We start from the raw sequence: 22,129 nt of genomic DNA on the forward strand, positions 1-22,129 counted from the left end.
TAGTAGTAGTAGTAATAATAATAATAGTAGTAGTAGTAGTAATAATAATAATAATAATAATTCTAAGTAGGCAGAGTTGTTTACCCTCTGCTGTAGCTGCTACATATTTCTTTAGTAGTCAAGCTGAACTGGATTTGTTCTTTTTTAGTGACTTCCTAATGTTATTGACAATAACATAAAATAATTCTAGGATTGATGTTCATATATTCTGCTGAAATAGCTCAATGTCCTGTTTTAGTCTGTGCAAGCCAGGCCAGCTGTTTCATCTACTCAGACATAATTTACTCTTCTGAGTTGTGCTGACATAAATATTACAAAGCTTTGGTAGCAAGAAGAGATTCTAATATAGGAGCAAAGTCTGCGTGCTTAGAGCATGCTAAGTAGATTTTAGGAATTTTTACACTGGTTAACATACCATGGAAATTGTTCATGAACAACTCAGATTCTTTTCATGGCAATTATAAAAGCTGCAGTACTAGATGGTTTGAGATGGAGGCAGTCTGACAAATAAAATGGTTCTTCCAGGAAGTACAGCAGCTCCTGTAACATGGTTTGAGAATGAGCTTTCTGGGTATTTCAGGGTAAAGTGATGGCCTGCAAACACTGCAGTGAGATTTTCAGCAAGGAGGGGGCACTGAAGGTGCCTGCTGTAAGCACGGACAACAAAGGCATCGAAACAGATGATGAGAAGGATGCACTGAAAAAGCAGCTGAGAGAGATGGAGCTGGAGCTTGCACAGACCAAACTGCAGCTTGTGGAAGCCAAGTGCAAAATTCAGGTAGGTGGAATCCAAGTACAGCAGGGTGGTCACCTTAACCTCATGCTCAGTCCAAGATTATTTTGAATCATACAAAAAATTATTCCAAAAGGGAGCACATACCTGCATGCCTGTATATCAGAACTTTCAGAAAAAAAAAGCTGTCTTAAAAAGTAGAGGATGATTTTATTTGTCTTTAAATATCTTGTGCTGTTTCAGCAGTTTGAATGTCTTCTCTCCCCAATGCCTGGGAGATTGCAAGGGAAGTGCCGGACTGCAGGGACCGAGTGTGAAGATGCTTTTTTGTTAATTAATTAGGTTTTGATCAGTTCTGACTATTCTGCTTTCTTAGGAGCTGGAGCACCAGAGAGGAACCCTTATGAATGAAATCCAAGCTGCCAAAAACTCTTGGTTTAGCAAAACCCTGAACTCTATCAAAACGGCCACAGGCACGCAGGCACCGCCGCAGCCGCAGCCGCCCGTGCCTCCCAGAGAGGGCAGCACATAGCTCAGCCTCGGCCGGCTCCAGAGCACAAAGAACAACACGGCTGGAACCTTGGAGGATTCTTCCGCCGGTCTCTCCTCCTGGGCAAAGGACAATGAGGCAGGAGTGCAGGCTTGACGTGAAATTCTTCAGTGTTTTTCATTCATTTTCTGATGTGACCCTTTTCAAAGGGGGGACAAAACAAAAAAGTCCTGGTTTATGTTGAATTCCTACTTCCCATACTGCCTTGCTGAAAGCCACGTTCTGATACCTTCATACTTTTACACTTTATTTTATATGACTAGATGTTAAATAAATATTTCAAACTAGGTCTTTAATACACATCTAATTTGAAATTATTATTGTCTTGCACAGAAGGTTTTTCTTCTTCTGGAGGAAGAGAGAGAATGGAAAATGTGCAGTACATAATACAGAGCATAATCTCTCTCGAGAAAGCACAGTGTAAGACACTGAGGATAACTTAGGCCCTGGGACCATCTCAGAAGTTTATCCCAGCAACTGCATCCTGCAGAGAAGCACTTTTTGTAAAGCTTAGGCCATAGCAAAGGTAGGTTTGTGCTCTCCTGGCACAATTGCTATGAGCTTCCCTTACAACTTCGTTTGGATTGGTTTTTCTTCCGAAATACAGGTAGTGCAGTTTTTGTAACACTGTTGTTTAAAGGCTGTTTACAGCCCTACTGGAATTTATCATAAAGTTCCCTAGTTCCCTTTTTTAATTCATGTTTATATTAAGAACTCCAAGGAATAATTCCTTCCACTGGGATAAAGGGAGAACCGTTTTGACACTTATTTGATGTTTTTGCTGAGAAGCAGAGTGGAGACCTTGCATGGTTTTGACCTTTTGTAAATCCTGTGCAATAAAGGGTAGGTTTTGTGAATAAAAGTAATGAAAACCCTGCCCTGGATCTATATTCAGATTCCAAATTTGACACAGAAATGAGGTATCAAATAAAACACCCAAGAGGCTTGTGCTGCACTGATGAATAAAATACCATCGAAACAAGATCTGTTTGCTAGAAGTGCTTGGTTAGGGAACACTTTGTAGGTATTACTTATTTTTATAAAAACAAGCAGTTTCAAGTGGAATACAAGCCCTAGACTTTCCTGTGGGGGTAGACTTCTCTGGTGATACCCAAACCTGTCTGGTTGTTTTATATCTCTTAAGGTAAGAAAGTTCAAAAGCATTTGTTTTGACTAAACATAAAGTGTTCATAGAAATACTTATTTCATGGAAAATTAAACTATTGCTTGAACTGATGGAATATTTTTTTAATTATATGTGTCATGTCTGAAGATGGTCTTGCAGGTAAATGTCATTTCTGGACTAAATGTTGTGTATTAATTGTTTCATTTACAAGATTTTTCCAGGGACACTAGTTCTGTTTTGATTTTTTTCTTTTTTTTTTTTTTTAATTCTAAGGAATACCATACATTGTCAGTTTTGTACAATAAAATTTAATAATACCCATCTTGTGCTTTGTTGTCAAGCATAATTGTGAATTATTTTCAACAGGCTAAGGCAAATTTAATGTTACCAGTGCCAAAGGAAAAATTCCAAAAGGCAGTCAGCTGATAGAAGTAGAGCTCAAAATATAATCACCATCGTGACACAATTCTCTCTTCTAAAAATAATGAGTTAAAAACTTTAGTATTTTAAAATGTACCTTCAAGAACAGTGATTTTCTGGAATTATTAATACAGTGAGGAACAAAAGGGGGAAAAACAGAAGGTATTCCTTTTGCAAATGTTATCAAAGGTCTTTTGCCCTTGTCACTGTCATGCTCACAATATTTGCATAAATGTTTCCATTCTCTCGACTGACTAAACCCAGTGTTAGTCATTCACTTACCAGTTCTGCTTCACATTCAGAATGTGAATCTGAATTCATAATAAATCTGAAGTGACATTTAAGGATACCTGGTGAACATCTGATTGTTGCATTTGAGAGTACTGTGCCCATGAGGGAAACTGGTTATTTGACAAGTGTCTGAATTTCTTGTTTCATTTATCTTAAATCATACTCACAAGTGGATTTAAAACCATGATTGGAAAAGTTCAGTAAGAATGAGTAAAGAAATGTGTTAGGCTGTGAATCCCTGAGCAGATGAGTTAAGAGCTCACTCCTTCTCAGCCCTCCAACTCCCCATTGTACAGTCCTGTCCCTTGTCCTTGTTGTAGTATGTACTGAAGATAATCAAAAACAACAACAAAAGAAGATGTGGGTGGATTTATCCCCCTATAGTTCATGTTCTGTCAAATGAATGAGCTGAATCACCTCAGAGGGTCCAATGAATAGATCATGGGAGTGGGACTTCCCAATTCATCAAAAAGGAACTGGTAAATAAGGTCACCATGTTTCACAGAACAAACTTTGGCACAACATTCATTTTCTCAGTGTAGCTGCTTTCTGACTTTGGAAGTTGAGTTTCAGGAGCAAAACCACATTTGCTACCTGCTAGCCATGATGATTTCAAACCCTTGTACGGATGGAAGCTGGCTTACCTCACCCAAAGGAAGTTTCAGAAAGCAATGACCCTAAAGGCACTAAACAAGTTCCACCTTCCAGCTGTAGAGCCAAGGTAGCATTTGTAGCAATGGAATTTGGAAGATTAATATTTAGGTGGAAACTGCATCTTCTCAGCATTACTCAAAGAGTAAGAAAATAGCTCTATGGCATTGCCTTGAGAAATATTCAGAAATGAAGGAAAGGAGCAGGACTCCATGATTAAACCAGGCAAGCTAAAATTCTATCTGCTGACTATAGATGCTATTGGGAAATTTAGTTTCCTGCAAGAAAAGAGATCTCTGAGTGACAGAACTACCTACACACATATCCTTGGTGGATTTGTCAGGGATAGCTGGCTTACTGCTAAGCTTTTCAGCAGGAAACATCATCAAGGTCTCACTGAAACTGTTGTTTCCATGTGGCACTGGAACAGCTAACATAGCTCCTAAGTCTGGAGTGATCAACCTTTTTTCCCTGAGTCTGTAGTAAATTATGTGTTCAGATCAAACTTTTATTAAAATTAATTTGAATTTTATAAATATATATGTGGAACTAAAACCTATTTTTAAATTTTATTAAGAATGCACCATTCTGAAATAAAGTCTTTACTTTGATTAGGAACAAACCTCCAAAGAATATTTTTACTACAACTTTTATCTTGGTGGACTATAATCTCTTCCTGAGATGCCCAATATGGGGGGCAAAAAAAAAAAAAAAAAAAGTCCTTCTTTTCACTTTAAAATGTTGGTTTTCCTTTGACTGTAACACTTTACAGGCTAAATGAAGCAAGGCTGATTTAGTTATGTGGTACATTTGTGAACTAGTCTTGTATTACCTTTGTGAACCAAACTTAATATTCTAAAGTAATAGGACTTATTCCACGTAGTTTACATTTCTAAATGTACCTGGAGAGGAATAAAAAAAAAAAAAGAACACCATGAGTAGAGAAGCCAAGAAACTGTGACATCCCTGAGGTGCATCTGCATTAGGGTTTGGCAGAAACAGTCTAAGGAAAGGTAGTCAGCCATGCAATCAGTACTGCCAGTGGACAAACCCACCCTTGTCCTGTCCATTAATGATTTGATTTGCTACAGCTGAATTACATTGCTACAGCTAAGTTCAAGTGCTTACAGAGGTAAGCAGTATTTTTTTTTTCTTTGTTAGATGTTTTAAATGACTTCTCTTAGTTGGCCCTTGAAATTTCTTTGAAAATAAATGATCATCTCTGCCACTGTGTGAAGAACAACTTGAAATAAAGCCAGCCATTTCCAAGGGGAGATGGAGATAAAAAGTCAAGAACTGCAAGAGTTCAGCCCCCTCACAAAGCATGAAGTACCGCATTGACTTCAGGGTGGTGATGCCACTCATTGACTGAACATGGTAGTTTAGGAGTAAATAAAAATCTGCATTTACTGGCACTAAAGTATCAACATTTGGAAGTCACATGCCATGCTTTCTCCACAGGATCAAGGTGGGGCTGTTCCCTTCCTTCTATTAAGTAGCTGCAGTGAAATCCATTAAACTGATTGTATGTGTGGGAGAACTATAATCAGGTGATTTTCATTTACTCAGAGGATTTTCATTTACTGTTAGACTCAGGGATAATTGGCCACTTCTGCCCCATCTCCTAAACCTAAATACCCTTGGCTTTGATACCAGAAGCACTCTTACCTTACAGTGCTGGTGTTCTTCCAGCTGCTGGAGAGAAAACCATAGTGAGTGTCATGTCTGATTGATGGTGAGGAGAGGGCAGAGATGTTCCCCTCAGGTCTGAGGCATTGCTGTGGCTGACAAACACTCCCTGTCTCTGCTGAGGGGGCTGCACCAGATGTGCAAACACAGAGGTTAAAACTGACTTCTTTGTCTGTCTCTTGTGCTAATATCCTACTGGGAACTATGCCATTAGCTCCTCCCAGGTAATAACACTAAGGGGAGACATGATGAAACACTCAAGTTTGGATCTCTCAGGTGTTAGGAGAGGTGTAGGTCACAGCAGCCTTTAGAACTGAGCTAATCCACAGGTGGCTTTTGGGAAATGCCAGGAATTTGCAACTGGATAAATAACGCTCAGCATTGATCAAGACCTTATCCTTCCTAGGTCAGAAGTCTACACAATTTATTTCAGGATTGTGACTTAACACATACAGGTCAATTCTCCAGGAATACAGGGCTCTTCATTTCCCCTGGGTCCCAATGGCTTTGCTACTGAATGTATTTCATCCTTTTTTTACCTGAAAAACAAAAAATGGGTACAGAATTAGAATATTACTTTTTATTATTTTCTTATTCTGGTGTGACTTGCTTTTATTTAACCTGTAAAGGAATATATATGTATCTTTGGAGAACTATATCTTACATATAGAATAATATATAAGAAACAGAATGACAAGGGGATAAATACATCAAAAGGATTTGGTATCATAAATTTCATTTGATACCACCAGAATCCTGGGCTGTACTAATTTCCTTACAGTTTCTCTTATTTTTGTGTTTTATATAATACATGGATGGTGCCACAAATGCAAACCACAGCAGATTTTCCCAGATTTTTCTTCAGATCTCAATTCCTGTCTTTCAGTAATCCCTGGGTTTGCAATTCTGCTATACAACTCTCGAAAGCTGTGCCAGGAGCTCTCTTGAGCTTTGGAAACTCTTGCTTTCCCATGGAAGAAGATGCTCTGGCTTCTTTGAACTGGGAAAAGATGACATACGAATGCAGAAAAGTTTTTAATCAAGCATAATCCATCTCCCTCTGTGTCTGCCATTAAGGTGGATTCACTCCAGCACACTGAAAACAGAGCAGCTCCAAAGCTCTGACTCCATGACAATGAAGTTTTCCAGACTTGTGATCTGGGTGTGTCCCAAGTTCACAAATCCTGAAGAGTTAGGGGAAAAAAGAGCATCATAGAGAGGTCACACTTGCAATTGAGAACCACTCAGTACTAACACTACTTGGGTAACACATCCATGTATTATATAAAGTACAACATGAAAATATAAGTGTAATGCTTGTTATTAAAAGTGCAATTCAATGTACCTGGTCACAACAAATGTTTAATTTTTTAATTGTTACAGAATTGTTCAGATCAGTACCTTGTTATCATTGTGTGAACAATGCCTTGTAAAATAAATGGAAATGGAAAACAACTTGGGGATCTGATGCTTATTTTCCTAAGCCATTTACTTAAGAAGCAGCTTAAATGTGTTTGCAGGAAGAAGCAGCTGCTGTGTCAGGTTTTCTGACGCAGTTCTCACCAGCAGCTCTGCTGCACCGGGGCACAGTGACCTGGCAGCTTGGCTGTCCGAAGGGGATGCATGCTAATTCCAGCCTGTTCCTCAGGATCATGTCCCTGTTCACAGAGAGCTGTGCCTGAGAGCTGAGGGCTCACCCTGCTCCTCTGCTCCACGTGCCAGCAGAGAGATGTCCAGCACAGAGAATGCTTTTCCTTAAGTACAGCAGTGATACACAGCAGTGGGATAATGGTTGTTGTTAAGAACTTTGTGCTTCCCTGGAGTACTCAAGCCTTGAGGCAGCGTGCCTGCAGCAAGAGACACAGAGGGCAGAAGGAAACAGCAAGAAACTGGCAAGTGACTACTAAGAGACAGGCAGGGCTGAGCAAGAACAGCACAGAGCAGAATGTGCTGCAGTCAAAAGTATCCAAATGCTTTATAAAACCATTTTTCCATGTGAGCAACTGCTCCAGGATTTATTTTCTATTAACTGAGAAGAACTGCCATTGTTCCCAGATAACAGCAAAAGCACACAGCACTTCAGGGGAAGATAAGGCAAAGAGGGACAAAAGCTGAAGATTAAATTTACCAGCCATAACATTTTGTATGGATTTACCTCCACATCACTATCCAAAGGGTTTGTCAGGAGAGCAGGCAGCATCCAGATGCTGCTGCAGCTTCCTGCAAAGGAGAGCTATGTGGAGCTTGTTTTTACATGACAAGAGTGACAACTCTTCCACATGGAAGCTGCCACTCAAAGGGAAGTGCCATGTGTACAGAAATGCTCACCATTTCCGGAAACTAAATAAACACTTAAAAAAAACAAAACAAAACAAAACAAAAACTTAAGAAAAAAACAAATTACAGACTCACTTTAAATGCATTTCTATGTTAACAAAAGCACTTCCTCCTCTAGCCAGAACTTAAATTAGAAAGCAATACCAATTTAAATTGTAAAAAAATAAGAGCACTTGACCACATATAAGACCACAACTATAATATAAGACAACAACTGAGTGTGGAGAAACTCAAAGATTAATAGCTAAATTAAAAAACAAAACATTTTTTCCTTCTCTCAGTTGCTGCTACACAGAAAAAAAATTATAAGGAAGTAGTTTGAATAAACAACTGTAGGTACACAGTTTGTTGTAATTGGGAGTGGGTTACAGCTGTGAGCAGCAGGTGAGCAGCACTGACAGCAATGAGCCATGGAGTGCCCAGCGGCACTGACCAACCACCAAAGGGAACAGAGGGCACACAGGTGCAATGTGTGAGCATGAAGGGGATAAAAGGTTGGGCTAAAGAACAAGAAAAGCAGCTGCTTGCAGCCTTCTGAAGTGGTGTGGTTGTACAGGTTGGTGCTTGAAGCCCTCTGAAATTGTGTGGTAATACTCTGTGGGTTGTGGCTGTCTCAACTGCGACATGTTCTGGGACAAGCAACTGCCCTTAACCAATTTTAAAAAATGCCATAAAAGTACGTTCCAGCTGTCTATATTGCATTTCCCGGATAAAATCAACTATCTTGTTTTCAAGTGCTGTTCCTGAAGATGGTCAGGCTTATGCTTAGTCCTATGAAAATTTAGAATAACCACAGTTCATTTTGCAAATCATTTCTCCACAGCAGATCCTGAAGCACTGCAGCAGAGGGCTATAATAAACACCTCAGTGCAACATCTGTTAGAACCACTTTGGGGAATGCCAACTTGAACATAAATCTTTGGCATCAGGGCTTCTATGAATTAATTTTTGTCAAATTTCTTCTTCCCTCCCTACCTCTACAGATCTCTTTACAGATGAATTCCTGGGCGTTCACTTTAGAAGAGACAAAACCCCAGACTCTAAGCCCATGTATCACCAAATGAGCTGACATTCCTCAGTTTGGTAGAATGGGTGTTGTAACTGGCTCCGTATTCTGGAGAAATGGACTTTTCCAGTGCTGAAGGGCTGTGTTCTGCCATGGGTCACACTGTTAATAAAGGACATCTGGGGGCAAACGCTGCCTCCTCTACATTCCTGCTGAGAGAAAGAATGCCATTGCCTTATTGTTTTCTTAAAGGGAAATTTTAATGCCCAGTGGGGCTATAGAATTTTTTTTTTTGTAGGTGCTCACTGCACTGATTTAGTAAGAGTGTCAACAGTAATATTTTTTTTTTTTTTTTTTTTTTTTTTTTTTTTTTTGTGATGAGGAAAATGCTTGAAAGGGAACCTTGGTAGCATTACACCAGCATGTTTTTACACGCACATAGCCAAATGCTATGTAAATAAAAGCTACGTTTTCCTTGCAAATGGTTTGATAACCAAGTCTCTCACTCACAAAGTCACTCCCAGAGTACACATTGTGACATTACAGGTCAGGAACAATTTCCCAACAGCAACTTACTCTCTGGGTTTGTCGTAGAAAGCTTATTATGTATTTGTTCTGGGGGGTCTCCCTCTGCAGGGGTGAGTGTTGAGGGCACTGTGCCTCCACCCAACTTCTATTGGATTTGGTTGTTTTTTAATTGATGAAATCTTAGAACTTGAAAGCTTAAACCCTGCTGGAGTTGATCTTGGAGGTCTTTTTCTACCTTAACCATGAAAATGAGGAGCAGACACTTAGTTTATTTAGAGTTTATTTCGTTTAGAGGAGACAGGGCACTTAGTTTATAAGCCCATCTTCTTTTAAAGGCCGGGAACAGAGATTTCTCCCCCTTTGATCACTATTTACCTCCACCACATGAGCCTGATACTCTTCTCCCGAAGAAGGAAAACAACACTTTAGTTTGCAAAATTATTCTAGGACCTTGACAGCCACGAGCTCGGGGGCACCTGCTGTAAAATGAGGGGGAAATTTCCGATCGCCAAACTAAAACCTAACCCGTGCCCGCCTCAGCCGCCCCTCACACTGAGCAGGGCGGGGATCCGGAAAAGGCCCCGGTCCCGCCCGTCCCTCAGAGCCCGGGGGGCGGGAAAACTCCTGATCCCGCCCGTCCCTCAGAGCCCGGGGGGCGGGAAAACTCCTGATCCCAGCCATCCCTCAGAGCCCGGGGGGCGGGAAAACTCCTGATCCCGCCCGTCCCTCAGAGCCCGGGAGGTGGGGAAGCTCCTGGTCCCAGCCATCCCTCAGAGCTCGGAAGGAGGGAAGCTCCTGATCCCGTCCGTCCCTCAGAGCTCGGGAGGCGGGGAAGCTCTTGGTCCCGGCAGTCCCTCAGAGCTCGGGAGGCGGGGAAGCTCTTGGTCCCGGCAGTCCCTCAGAGCTCGGGAGGCGGGGAAGCTCTTGGTCCCGGCAGTCCCTCAGAGCTCGGGAGGCGGGGAAGGTCCTGGTCCCGGCAGTCCCTCAGAATCTGGCGGGCAGGAAAACTCCCGGTCCCGCCCGTCCGTCAGAGCCCGGCGGGGGGAGAAGCTCCCGGTCCCGCCTCCTCAGGGCCGGAGCGGGCGGGGCCGGGGGCCGTGCGTCACTTCCCGCGGCCGGAAGGTTCCAGAGGTTCCACGGGGAGCCGCCATGGCCGTGGCGCGGGAGGAGGTGAGGCGATTCCCGGCTTTGCTCCCCGGGCGCAGGCGGGGTCCTGGGCGAGGGGCAGCGGTGGGGCCCCGGCTGGAGGCGGGAGCCGTCAGTCCCCGCGTTCCCTGAGGGCTGTGGAGGTCTCACCGTGCGGCGGTGCGTGTTGAGGGAGCTGTGTCATCCACCCAGCTTCTGTTGGTTCCTGCTGGTTTTTAATGTTTGAAGAGTTAAGCACTGAGAGCTTAAACCTCGTTTGAATTGGTGGTCTTGGAGGTCTTTTCTAGTCTTGTGCTCTGAGATGGCCGTGGTTGAGCAGGGGAGTTGCACCCTTCCAGCCCGACCCATTCTGTGAATTAGGATTTTGTGATTGTACATATCCACAGGAGTGGACAAGGGTAGGGAAGGGATGATTCCGTGCTTAAATAGTTGTAGTGCGAAACTAAACTACTGACCTTATAAAGCCGAAATTTTAGCGTCTGGAATACGTGAAATTGTCATAAAAAGCTATGAGCCCTGAGCACAAAGACTAATGTATACGTGTGATCCTTTGTTTTTGAACCAGTTGCAGAAAGATTTGGAAGAAGTTAAAGAGCTGCTCACGAATGCCACTAGGAAGCGGGTGCGTGATGTCCTTGTGGCAGAGAAACAAAAGCTGGAGCTGGAAATCAAGAATCAGCCTCTGCCGAAGCCAAAAGATGTGGCAGAGGAAGAAAAGTCATCGCTGGGAGGGTACACAGTGAAAATAAACAATTATGGTAAGATTATTTTACTAGAGCTCCAGCACCTCTCTGAAGAGATGGCAGGGTGGCATTACTGGGAGTTAGAGTTGCCACTTAGCATCATAGTGAAGCCTTAATTGTTTATTCCACATCTCCAGTTTATTCCACACTGGAGACCCCACTTTAAAAGCTGCCACATGTTTACTTACAGTCCGAACCCCGGTGTGTATTGATCATGTTTGTGTGATAGCTTTTGGTGGGATGCATGAAGTATCCTTGCTGTACCAGCTGGTATTTTTCCATTGGTTAGTGTTTAGCAGGAATGGAAGAGTAAGCTTTGGCTTCTCTGCTCCCCATGTAGGTGAGAGGACAGGGAATTGCTCAAGATGCAGGGAGTAGGGGAAGAATTGGGTCAAGGAAACTGCAGTGGGAGCCAGCAGCTGGCTCTGACTCCCCCTGCACAGCCCAGGTTGCTCTCTTTAGACCTGAGCTAATATGTGGGTTTTCTCAGAATTTGCAGGGGTTAGGGAACAGGGCTACATGGGGGGACCTCCCTTAGCTCTCAAGTTATTCCTGAATAATTAATGTTTTCCTTTTATCGCTCTGAAAATTACTTCAGTAAGGAAAAGACCTTAGTTGTTCTAGGGGGCTTTGTGGGGGAAGTTGGAGTGCCTGAAACTTATGGAGGAAAGGTAGAACTTAATCCCTTTTTTTCACTTCCAGGTTGGGATCAGTCAGATAAGTTTGTTAAGATTTACATCTCTTTAAATGGTGTCCAGAAGCTTCCCGCTGAGAATGTGCAGGTGAATTTCACAGAGAGGTGAGTTCATCTTGTAGCACAAGAACACTGAAATGCAGGAGTGTTGGATTAGCCTTTTTTTTCCTCCACTTTTTCTCTTTGTAGCCTTTTTTTTTCCTCCACGTTTTCTCTTTTTTTAAACTACAGTTGTATTAGCTTTTAGTAGCACTTGATGGTATCAGGGTGTTTTCATCTTACAAGTGCACCTCACAGTGCTTGACGAGGCATACAGTGTCAGCCCTGGGTGTTTGTGGTGATAGAACTGAGGTGTACATTAAGGAAATTTGGTTTTCCAAGTTTGTAAGTAGAAAGGATCCTGAAGATCTTGATTTGTTGTGAGTCTGGATTGGTCCTTTTAATTTCTCTGTTAAAATTGAACTGAACGTTTTGAGAGGCCTGGGGATAAAGTAATTCAAGCCTGTTGGCCTGCTTTCCCAAGAAGTACTCCTCTGCTTTCCTAAGGAATATGCCTGCTAAAGGGTTTTCACACAGGGTAATGACTGGAATATTTTTGCCTTTCCTCCCTCCACTTCCTGGGTCCAGGTCATTTGATCTGCTAGTGAAGAATCTGAATGGGAAGAACTACACCATGACCTTCAACAACCTCCTGAAGCCCATCTCAGTGGAAGGCAGCTCTAGAAAGGTCAGTGCACCTTGTCTGTTAGAGGTCACTGAGGGCCCTCACAGAGGATCGTGTTCATTGTCTGGCTAGTTCAGGAGACTCCCTTCTAATGTTCAGTCCTTTCTGCTGCTAAATCTCTGCACTGTGAACGTGAGTCTTACTAATCTGTGATTGTCATAACTGCAGAATTAGTCTCTGGAATCCTATTTCAAGAGATCATGTCTGGATATTTAATGGCTCACCAGCAGGATTTCAGAAATAATTAAGCAGAAAATACCACCAAGTGTTCATTTGCATCTTTGTGCTTTTAAATACCTCTGAGAAATTCTTTGTGATTTTAGGAGATTTGTCAGCAGACTGAAATCTTGGGAAGCTTAAATAGGCTTAATTCCCAAAGCCAAGTCTGGAACCTGCTCTGCCTTAGTAAGGGTGTGTTGCTCCAGAACTGAACACTGGTGTGGTGGTTTAACCCTTGCAGAATGTTAATTTTATAAGGGAAAAATTAACTATCCCTGCCAAAACCTGGACGACTGGTAACATTGTACTGCTGCTGATGCTGATATCTGTACTCTGCTGCTTGTGGCACCTTTCCAGGCTGAAATGTGTCACATACCTCCTGTGAGTTCTCTGTTGTGCTTGGTGACATCAGATGTGAAGAACTACTGGTTCAATTGGAAATTGGCCTAAAATGAGTACACAGTGAAACTAAACCAGCTAAAATAAACTAGAGTGGTGCTCTGGTGATTTTTAATACAGTATGAAACCAAGCAGTGGTCATGTATTTGTTAAGCCAAGCTAAAGCTGCAGTAGAGCCTTGTCTGCTGTGGCAGGCAGGAGTTCTTTGTGAAATTTAGGTCAGGGTTGCAAGTCAACAGGCTTTGTAACTTGCAGACATGTTGCAAGATTAAGCAATACCCTAAAACTAGTTTCTTGTCCTTGGAGAAATAAATTGGAGGAGCCTCTACCTCAATTTGGTATGCTTGGAGAAGTCTAGTACATATAGTCACTCTTTACCAGGAAGTCCTGGGTGCTTGAGCATCCTTCAGATCACTGACTGTGTTCCTGCAGCACGTTCTGTTCTTCTGTATTGGTACTGTAAGTCTGTTACCAGTATTATATTAACCACACATATAAATTATCCACAGTGGAGTTAATACTTTGTACCCTGAGGCTGAGTACATGCTATAATTTTAGTATGCTACATAACGATGGATAGCTGAGAGAAATGTCTTAGGAATTTGTGAGTATGGAAAAGGCTTATATTCCAAGCTAACCTAACTCATTTTGACTGGCATCCCTTTATGAAGCATTCTGAATTTGTTTCTTGCTGTTGTTCACCATACAGATAAAGACAGACATGATCCTTGTCATGTGTAAGAAGAAGCGGGAGGAAAAATGGGATTGTCTCACTCAAGTGGAAAAAGAAAGCAAAGAGAAAGAGTAAGTGTCTTTTCAACCCTCCATCTTGTTTTCCATTTCCTGTTCTCTGTGTTGTTTTAGGACTGTTGGGAGAGATCTGTGCTGACTGTGCAGCTCTTCTGAGGATTGGTGGTCTGGGGGACAGGCCCTGAGATGTTGGAGCATCGTTAGGTTGGGGTTTCTTTTGATACTTGTAGAACTGCAAGTAGAAGAAATATACTTTGAGTAGCTGCCACTCCTCCACTGTTTCATTGCTAACGATGAAGGCTGCATCATAGGACATGTGATGGGGAAGAGCTGCAGTGAGAATTCTGAAGGGAATCAACCAATGAAAGATTCATTTGCATTTTGATGGCTGCATTCATTGCAAAAACTGCATTAGTGAGGTGACTGTTTTTAGATCAAGTGTGTATTATATAGAAATGCATGGGTAGATCCTCTGCAGCTCTACTGGTCAAAATTATTATTGTCACCTGTGTGTGAAGTGCCTGCACAAAAATCCCAGCATCAGGATGCCTTTGGCAAAGCAGGTCTTTGTTTACTTAGATGGTTTTCCAAAGTCTCAAGCCAGTGTGTAACACTTCAAGTGCTTGGGAGTAGCAGGCAACTTATTCATACACAGGTATGTGGGTGGTAAATGACAACAGGAAACAGCTGGGGACAAGAGACTTTATAAAATATATATATGTGTATATCATATAATGATTTAATGTTATTTTACATGTACAGACACCTTGAAGAATGAGAACACTTTGGAGAATTTTATCCCTGCCAACAACAATTCATTTTGTCTATGTTCTTAGGGTGATTTGCTAAAAGTGATCAGGTGTTAAGTACCGGAATTCAGGGCAAAACAGCCTTCTCCACTCAGATGGCACCACAGGAGATTTAAGCGGAAGTGACTTGACAATTAATGCAGTTTTCTGGAGGGACGAGGTCACTTTGTTAAACCTTTATCTTGTGCAGAGAATTCCCGAAGATTTACTGTTTGTCAAACGAGTGGCTCCAGAAATGCTGCTCCCAGCCAGGGTCTGTGCAGCCGATGGTTAGCCTTGAGCATGACGAAATTGCTCCCTCTGCTGATCTGTTTTCATCCGCTGTGTTTTTGAGCTAGACTGCACTAGGACTACCTACACGATTTTGGGAAATGGGATAGAGAGGGCATTATTTATAGTCGGGTCATACAGGCCATGTCCTCCACGGCTGCTTACTGCCGGTGGCACTGTTCATCACCTGAGAAAATTGCTTTGAAATGCAATGTGTTAAGAAGTCAGTTAACCTCTGGAGATCATCTGAAAAATGGGAATCAGGAAAAAAGCCTTTTGGGTTGTGAATGTGCTTGATGTGGTCATTTCTCCATTTTTATTCACCTGTCACGTAACACAAGGCAGGTATTGGCGCTTTCTCTGTCTGTTATATTTCACTTTTGCTTCCTGCAGGTAATTTTGGGAGTGCGTCCAGAGTCATGTTTACTGCAAAATGCTTCACACCAAAATATTGTCCCACCCCACGGGACATCTCTAGGTATACCACTCAGCTTGCACTTGGTTTAAAGGTGTTTCTTAGGGTTCTTCCTATTTGGAAGCTGACTGAGACTGCTGTGACCTAAAGACTTTGCCAAAGCAAAAGTCCTGTTACCAGAACGTTTCAAACAAGCATTAGCACTTCCTTTTGTTGGGTATTCCTGACCTTCTCACGTATCTGTCTTGCAGGAAGGCTGCCTATGACACCACAGATCCTAGTGAAGGGCTTATGAACATTTTAAAAAAGATGTATGCGGAAGGAGACGATGAGATGAAGCGCACCATCAATAAGGCCTGGGTTGAAAGCAGAGAAAAGCAGTACAAAGGGGACATACCAATGGATATCTGAAAGCACTCTAAGGGGCTGCCTTAAAACTGATCTTCCATGTGAGACACGCTGTGCTGCAAAGATCATCGTTTACATAACCTTCTTCCAAGCAAAGACAGTCATTTTCCATTTCAGGTTGGAGAAAATATTTAAATAAAATAGCTTCTAAAGCATTCCTGTCAGTCAAGTGGTTCAGCATTTCCTGAGGAGTGAAGCATAGGGTATATATCCAAAGCCCCTCAGATGAGTGAGGAGTGCTGTGAGACTGAGAACACAATGTAAAACAATCTTAAACTAGGATGGGTTTAAAGCCTCTGTTGCCAGTGGCAGCTGGACCCATGTGGTTGCTGGGGCTAGTGTCATGCTCATTTCACAGGGTGTAGCTTTCTGATTAAAAAATGGGAAAGTGCTGAACTATAAAGCAGGTCACAAAGGGACAACTGCTGAAGAAAGCAGAACATCTAAGCATTTGATAGTTAAGCAGAAACAATATGGTGTTAATCCTGTGGTATTCAAATTTAATGATTACTCTCAGAAACTATTCCTGTCTAATAATACTATTACTATGAATTTTGGAAATCAAAGTGCTTGGGCTAGCTGTGAGCCCGTCTTTGAGATGGCATCAGTCAGGATGCAGTCTGTGGTCATCAGCAGGAGACCAGGGACAGGGAGCTTGCCCTGGCTCCAGCAGTGTGAAGTAGGAAACACTTTCTCCGACAACTTTGAAAGGGTTTTAAGGTAAGAGAGTAAATATATTAAGATGGCTTATACACCAAAATATAACTCAGCTGGGTGTGATGGGTTGCTGTCAGTTTCCTGCTAGTGGTATTTGGCCTTTTCATTGCCACCTCTCAGCCCCTGCTGGGGAGGGGGACATAGCAGCCACTGCTCCCCATTTACTGCAGTGCTTTGAAGAAGAGTACAGGGCAAACATGACCTTAGCAGCAAGCCTGTTGTTAATTGTGTCCTTCCTGCCTCCTTCTCATGTGTCTCCCAAGGACAGATTTGTTGTTACCTGTGAATTAAGGAAGCCATTACTCTCCTGTTAGGGTCTGGACTAGGGCTTCCTTGCCACCTTGTTCTTGAAGCATGGGACTGAGCTACGAACAGGAGAAATACCAGCACAGTGTAGTTTGTAACAGGTCCTTTAGCCACGTCGTCTGCTCGTTAATACACGCATATATTGAGTTAGCATAGCAAGAGTATCTATACTTGAGGCCATGTTTTATTCCCACTCTGTGCTTGCCCTTGTTCACAGAATACCACTTTGTCCTGTTGTGCAGTTTTACTGATGCTTTTACCCAAATTACCATGATGAACTTACCGTATGATGGCAACAAAAAAAAAAAAGCTTAAACAAGCCTTGTGCTGTATGTCTTTATTTCTAATATTGCCCATACCACAAACCTCAGCTTAGTTCTGCAACCATCACATAGTGATTTTTTTCTCACAAACTGCCTCTCACACAGATCAGTTCAGTGCAGTTGTGCTGCTGCTGGTCAGCTGCTACCAATTCTAATCCAGTGAGTTTAATGAATCAGCACAACTCCTTCCCTTAGCAGTTTGACATTGATGCTGGGTTCTGAGGCAGGACAGTCTTGCTTTAATTACCCACACAAATGAGCCTGGTTTGTTTCATCTGCCTGACTGCACATGCATGTGAAGATTGTTACCACATGGCTCTCTGTACACCGGACATCTGACCGTGGTCAGCAAAGTGGCGGAAAACAATTCTGCTGAGCCTCCACCGCTGCTTAACCCCCCGAGGGCGGGACGTCAGCACACAGCGGTTCCGGATCCTCACAGGGCAGCTGTCCCGGGGCAGGGCAGCGATCTCTTTATCAGCCACTTCCTAAAAACATGAGACCAGAACACAAAAGTTTATCTGTGTTCCCTGGGATTTAGAGGGGCCTTACTCCCACACCTCAAAATCCACATGTTTAATAGGAACCGTCACAAGTTTCTCTACCACCTCATGAATAAGCTTTGCTATTTAATTGGGAGCTTTCACCTTGCTCAGCCCACCCTTTCTGGGCATTCCAACAGTGAATGTAAACTGATCCACGTGGAGACCTCCAGATTAATCCTATTACACAGAACAATCTCAAGTCACTAATTTTAGTCCTGTTCCAGGGTGGGCTAGCCCTCTAAGAGATCCAAGATTTAATCTTATTACAGCCTGAATAACCTCAAGCCAGGAATTACATTTAGTCAAAAACACGTTTGGCTTTCTCCTCGTTGCAGGGTAGGCTAGTCCTTTCAGATGAGCTGAATTTAAATATATGTTGTTTATTAACTGCCTGCCAAGGTATCAGTAAAAGGGATCTCATATAGGGCTCTTTGGAAGGTGTTACAGGATCTTATTTTGGGGCTTTTTTCTGTATTGGTTTTGCCTCATAAGGACGTCCAGCACCAGTCAGACTTGCCCAAGAATGGTAAAGTCAATATATAAAAGCAAATTCATATGCTTTTCTCTCCCAGGATGTGTAATTATCATGGCCAGATCAAACACAGGAATAGTCTGATACGTGCAAATGTTTTTGGTGCTTAGTAAGGCAGGCTGAGAGCAGGGCGGTTGATTTTTAAGAACAGTTTTAACACCCACATCTGATGCAAGTTTCACATGCTTGTAGCTCAGGCAAGAAGTAAAATGAAATATTTGTAATCGTGCAGATTGGTGGTTTGGGCTAGATCAGGCATTCAGATTTTTAAATAAAAAATCTGGAGTTTATTATTCTGAATTATTGGAAGTAAAGAAAATAGGTTTGTCAATGTATGTTAAGGGCAGTGTATGCATGTGACTTCACTGTACTTAGTGTTACATATGCTGCTTCCACAAGCACTGATTTCAAAAAACCCCAAACCCAATGCACATAACCTCCAGTCAGGTGAACATGGTGTTGTAAACACCCCCAAAAGGCCGAAGTCACTATGGAATATGACATGATTCTGTGCTTGTGAGCTGGGGAAACACAATATCTGTGACCTGGGACAGCCATTTGGATCTATAAAGTGACTGCTGTGGCCCTGAGCACACCACAGCAGCAAGAGCCATGATCTGGTTCATGCCCTGTCTGGGTCCAGGCAGCTGGCAAGTACCTGCAGCTCCTTGGGGAGGATGGAGTTCTTGCGGATGGCGTTGATCCGCAGCCTCTCATCTGCATGCTCGTAGGCCATCTTCCTTCTCTTGACGTCCCGCAGCATCCTCCAGTCCACATAGTAGCTCCGCACCTGCCTTGGGCAGGATGAGTGGAGAACCTGATTGAAAAAATAAAATTTGTGATACCTGCCTGTTGTATGTAGTCTGCCCCAGTCAAGGATGAATTGTTATTTCCATAAAGCATGGAATATCCAGAGTTGGAAGGGACCGACAAATACCGAGTTCAATGCCTGGCCCCCAGAATCCCACCATGTGCCTCAGTGTTACCCAAACAGCCTTTGAGCTCTGGCAAGCCTTGGGGCCGTCACCACTCCTTGGGGGGACTATTCCAGAGCCCGAACACCCGCATGGGGAAACCCTTTTGCTAATACCCAGCCTCACCCTCCCCTGACACGGCTCCAGCCGTTCGCTCGGATCCTGTGTCTCCGGTATCGTTTAACTCCTGGATCTCACGTTACACTTCTTACACCTCATCGCTGTCTACATCTTCCTCACGAAGGGCACCACCGATCTTTGCTCTCTCTAACTAACAGCGATGCCTTGAGAGTTTTAGCTTTCATACCAGATTCCCTACTGTATTAGTATATAACTCTGAACATCATATAAAGTGTTAGCAAGTTCTCTTCACAGAGAGACAGAAGCTACACCGAACGCTACATAACACCGGATCAGCGATGTTCCCACGCCGCGGGGGCCGGGCCAAGCCCGCAGCGGTCAAACACTACCCGCATCTCCGCTCCCCGGTGCCTCGGCCGGGCGGATGGGGTCCCGGAGAGACGCGGGGAAGCAGGGTGAGACGAATGGAGAGGAAGGAGTCGGTCTGACCTGCCGAGCCGCCCTCAGCGCCCAGCACAGCGCGGCCGCCGCCATCTTGTCGCCGAGCCGCGCATGCGCGCAGCCAGGGCAGGGCCCGCCCTCAGGCCGCCCCTCGAGCCGCGCCCGCCTCCTGCCAGTGCTGCGTTCCCAATGCTGCGTCCCCAGTGCGCGTTGCCCGTGTTTTTTAACCCTCTGCGGCTGGAATTGCATTAAGAGCCCCGCCCGCACTTGAGGGCAGCGCTGTGTATATCTCAGCAGTGCTGGCAGGGCTCGCTGGCATCACCCGTCATTGGACGCAGCTGGATCTGCCATAGGAACATCGGAGTCCGGCCTTGGCTGCAGCAGAGTTATCCCGGGCTGAGGGGGAGTGGCTGTGAACATGCCAGGGAAAGTGTCCCAGCAGGAAAATTGACTCAAAGGCATCGCCCCACCGTTGTGGGTCCCTCTCTGTGAGCCCATCCTCCATAGGCGTCCTGACCGCTTGTCTGCTGCGGGACAAGCAGCTCTGGGCTAGTTCTGTTCCTTAGGGGTGTCTTTTTCTTGTTTATCACCTAGGACTACTCCTGAATGCCTAGATTTATACCTATGGATTGCAGGGGATTTTTCTAATGGTGGGTTTCGAATCGTAGACCATTCTGAATTGGAAAGGACCCATAAGGATCATCGAGTTCAGCTTCTGGCCCCACATGGGACAAATCCAAGAATTCCACTGCATGCCTTGGAGTGTTGTCCAAACCTTTGGTAATATCCAAACCTGAATAATCATAACCCCAAACAGAGAAAAACAAATGGCAAATTCTGCTTCCATCGTTCTTGTTCAGTGAGAGAAACTGTCCTGTTCCGCTGACTGGGACTTCGCTTAGGCAGCATTTAAAATACTATTTCCTGATTTCAGGGAGAACATGTATCACAGTTTTGATGTTGAAATCATAGTTTTCTGTTTGTATCAGCTCATTAGCTACATTCAAAAAGTCATTCGAGAAGCTGGTTCTCTCAGTTTGTCAAGCTGCTTGCTCTGTGTGTGCTAGTTGTTTTACTCAGATGTTTGGTATATTATACTGGTCCAGAAGTATGTAATAATCTGGAAGAATTAGCTAGGTTGGCTGGCTAATCAAATTTTATTATCCATGCTGCAGTCAGCAGCTTTCCTAGGTGCTTACTGTGGTAGCTTTCTGCTGTTTGCAAGGGGAGAATTCCAAGCTTTATAATTCTCTATAACTTGCTATTTTTCCGGATGGTAAAATTAATTGGTATGTATATCAGCAGAGCAGATAAAATAGATGCTATCAAAGGGGATTTTGATGTTACAGCATGCATTCTTTTCTACAATATTTTGTATATGACTTCTCCTTTTGTGTTTTTTAGATGGTCCAGATGCAGGAGGAATGGGTGAGGATGCCAAGGAGAGCTATTTCTTCAGCCAGGGCTGACTCCCTCACTTGCTCAACAGCATCACCTGTGTGATTGGCATTTTCCCAGCTGAGACTGGCAAGGATTAATGATGCATGTTAGCATTCCTCAGGCTGCTACAATCTTCTGCTTCCTGAGCACAGCTTCTGGTTGCTGTAAATCAAAGGAACTGTTCAGAATCTGAGGGTTTGTCAGCTAAAAACTGGGCTCAGTAATGCACCTGGTTAAATAATTGTGTGGGTAGTTCTTGAGGGATTTTTGAAAGTATTGTGCTGAATAAATGTAATGTTTGACTGCTGCTGAGTTTAATTTTCTTTTTAATTTTTATTTTCTGATGTACTCTGCCTGCATTCCTCATCATTAATATTACAGATGTGCTTGCTGATACGGTATTCTCAGTAACCATCCTGTGATTCTTACAGACATGTACAGAGCTGGAGAGGCTTTCTGGCTTTTGACTAGTAGCAGACCATAAAACAAATGGGAAATGGTTCTCCCTGCTGATGGGCAAGAGGAATGCTGAGCAGGGGAATCACTCCTAAAGGCAGCCTGCTCCTTAGGTGGTTTGGAAGAGGGAAACGCCCTGAGGCCTCTGTTGGTTCCTTTCATCTGGTCCATGGGCTCTTAAACTCCCTGCAGGGACTGCTGCTGCTTTGCAGCTGGACTGGGGAGAGGATTTGGTCACTTTTTGGTTTGCTCAAATTACCTTTGCAAGTGGTGCCTGCATCAGAAGGGCTCTGAACCAGAGCCCAGGTGATAGGTAAGAGAAAATAATTTTTAATTTCTTTGAGATTCCTATTGTTTGTTTTGAGGGAAAGCCTCAGTTTGTCTCTGACTTCTTAGAGCAGATGCC

General features: G+C 43.4%; 3 protein-coding genes and 1 long non-coding RNA gene across 16 annotated transcripts in view; 3 read left to right on the forward strand and 1 right to left on the reverse strand.

Moving 5' to 3' along the window:
* Positions 1–6,915, forward strand: part of RABGAP1L (RAB GTPase activating protein 1 like) — a 227,286-nt gene extending 220,371 nt beyond the window's left edge. For all 13 annotated transcript variants that reach the window (XM_059854584.1, XM_059854586.1, XM_059854585.1 and 10 more), the window contains 2 exons: positions 581–778; positions 1,110–6,915. In XM_059854584.1, the coding sequence (XP_059710567.1) occupies positions 581–778; positions 1,110–1,265 (354 nt within the window). In that variant the 3' untranslated portion in view covers positions 1,266–6,915. The remainder of the gene's footprint in view (positions 1–580; positions 779–1,109) is intronic.
* Positions 6,916–10,319: 3,404 nt separating this feature from the next.
* On the forward strand, positions 10,320–16,063 carry CACYBP (calcyclin binding protein). The gene is made up of 6 exons (XM_059854601.1): positions 10,320–10,501; positions 11,043–11,235; positions 11,923–12,019; positions 12,542–12,641; positions 13,966–14,060; positions 15,752–16,063. Exons 1-6 carry the CDS (start codon positions 10,481–10,483, stop codon positions 15,909–15,911), a joined length of 666 nt encoding a protein of 221 aa, XP_059710584.1. The 5' UTR covers positions 10,320–10,480; the 3' UTR covers positions 15,912–16,063.
* A 1,190-nt stretch (positions 16,064–17,253) lies between these two features.
* MRPS14 (mitochondrial ribosomal protein S14) lies at positions 17,254–20,016 on the reverse strand. Its single transcript, XM_059854600.1, has 3 exons — positions 19,876–20,016; positions 18,990–19,148; positions 17,254–17,742 (listed from the first exon to the last, which is right to left on the reverse strand). The coding sequence occupies exons 1-3, from the start codon at positions 19,918–19,920 to the stop codon at positions 17,560–17,562; spliced, it is 387 nt and encodes a 128-aa protein (XP_059710583.1). The 5' UTR covers positions 19,921–20,016; the 3' UTR covers positions 17,254–17,559.
* A 134-nt stretch (positions 20,017–20,150) lies between these two features.
* Positions 20,151–21,574, forward strand: LOC132331290 (uncharacterized). Its single transcript, XR_009487538.1, has 2 exons — positions 20,151–20,607; positions 21,232–21,574. It is a non-coding gene; the product is annotated as an uncharacterized LOC132331290 (long non-coding RNA).
* Positions 21,575–22,129: the final 555 nt, after the last annotated feature.

This window comes from Haemorhous mexicanus, chromosome 9 (assembly GCF_027477595.1).
Source record: "Haemorhous mexicanus isolate bHaeMex1 chromosome 9, bHaeMex1.pri, whole genome shotgun sequence".
In the NCBI taxonomy this organism is placed as follows: Eukaryota; Metazoa; Chordata; class Aves; order Passeriformes; family Fringillidae; genus Haemorhous; species Haemorhous mexicanus.

Coding starts and splice junctions, on each gene's coding strand:
- CACYBP (XM_059854601.1), top strand. CDS start 10,481: ATGGCCGTGGCGCGGGAGGAG. Junction 11,236..11,922: donor AGTGAAAATAAACAATTATG/GTAAGATTATTT, acceptor TTTCACTTCCAG/GTTGGGATCAGTCAGATAAG. Junction 12,642..13,965: donor TGGAAGGCAGCTCTAGAAAG/GTCAGTGCACCT, acceptor TTCACCATACAG/ATAAAGACAGACATGATCCT.
- MRPS14 (XM_059854600.1), bottom strand. CDS start 19,920: ATGGCGGCGGCCGCGCTGTGCTGGGCGCTGAGGGCGGCTCGGCAG. Junction 19,149..19,875: donor CGCTGAGGGCGGCTCGGCAG/GTCAGACCGACT, acceptor TTTTTCAATCAG/GTTCTCCACTCATCCTGCCC. Junction 17,743..18,989: donor TCCTCCCCAAGGAGCTGCAG/GTACTTGCCAGC, acceptor TCATGTTTTTAG/GAAGTGGCTGATAAAGAGAT.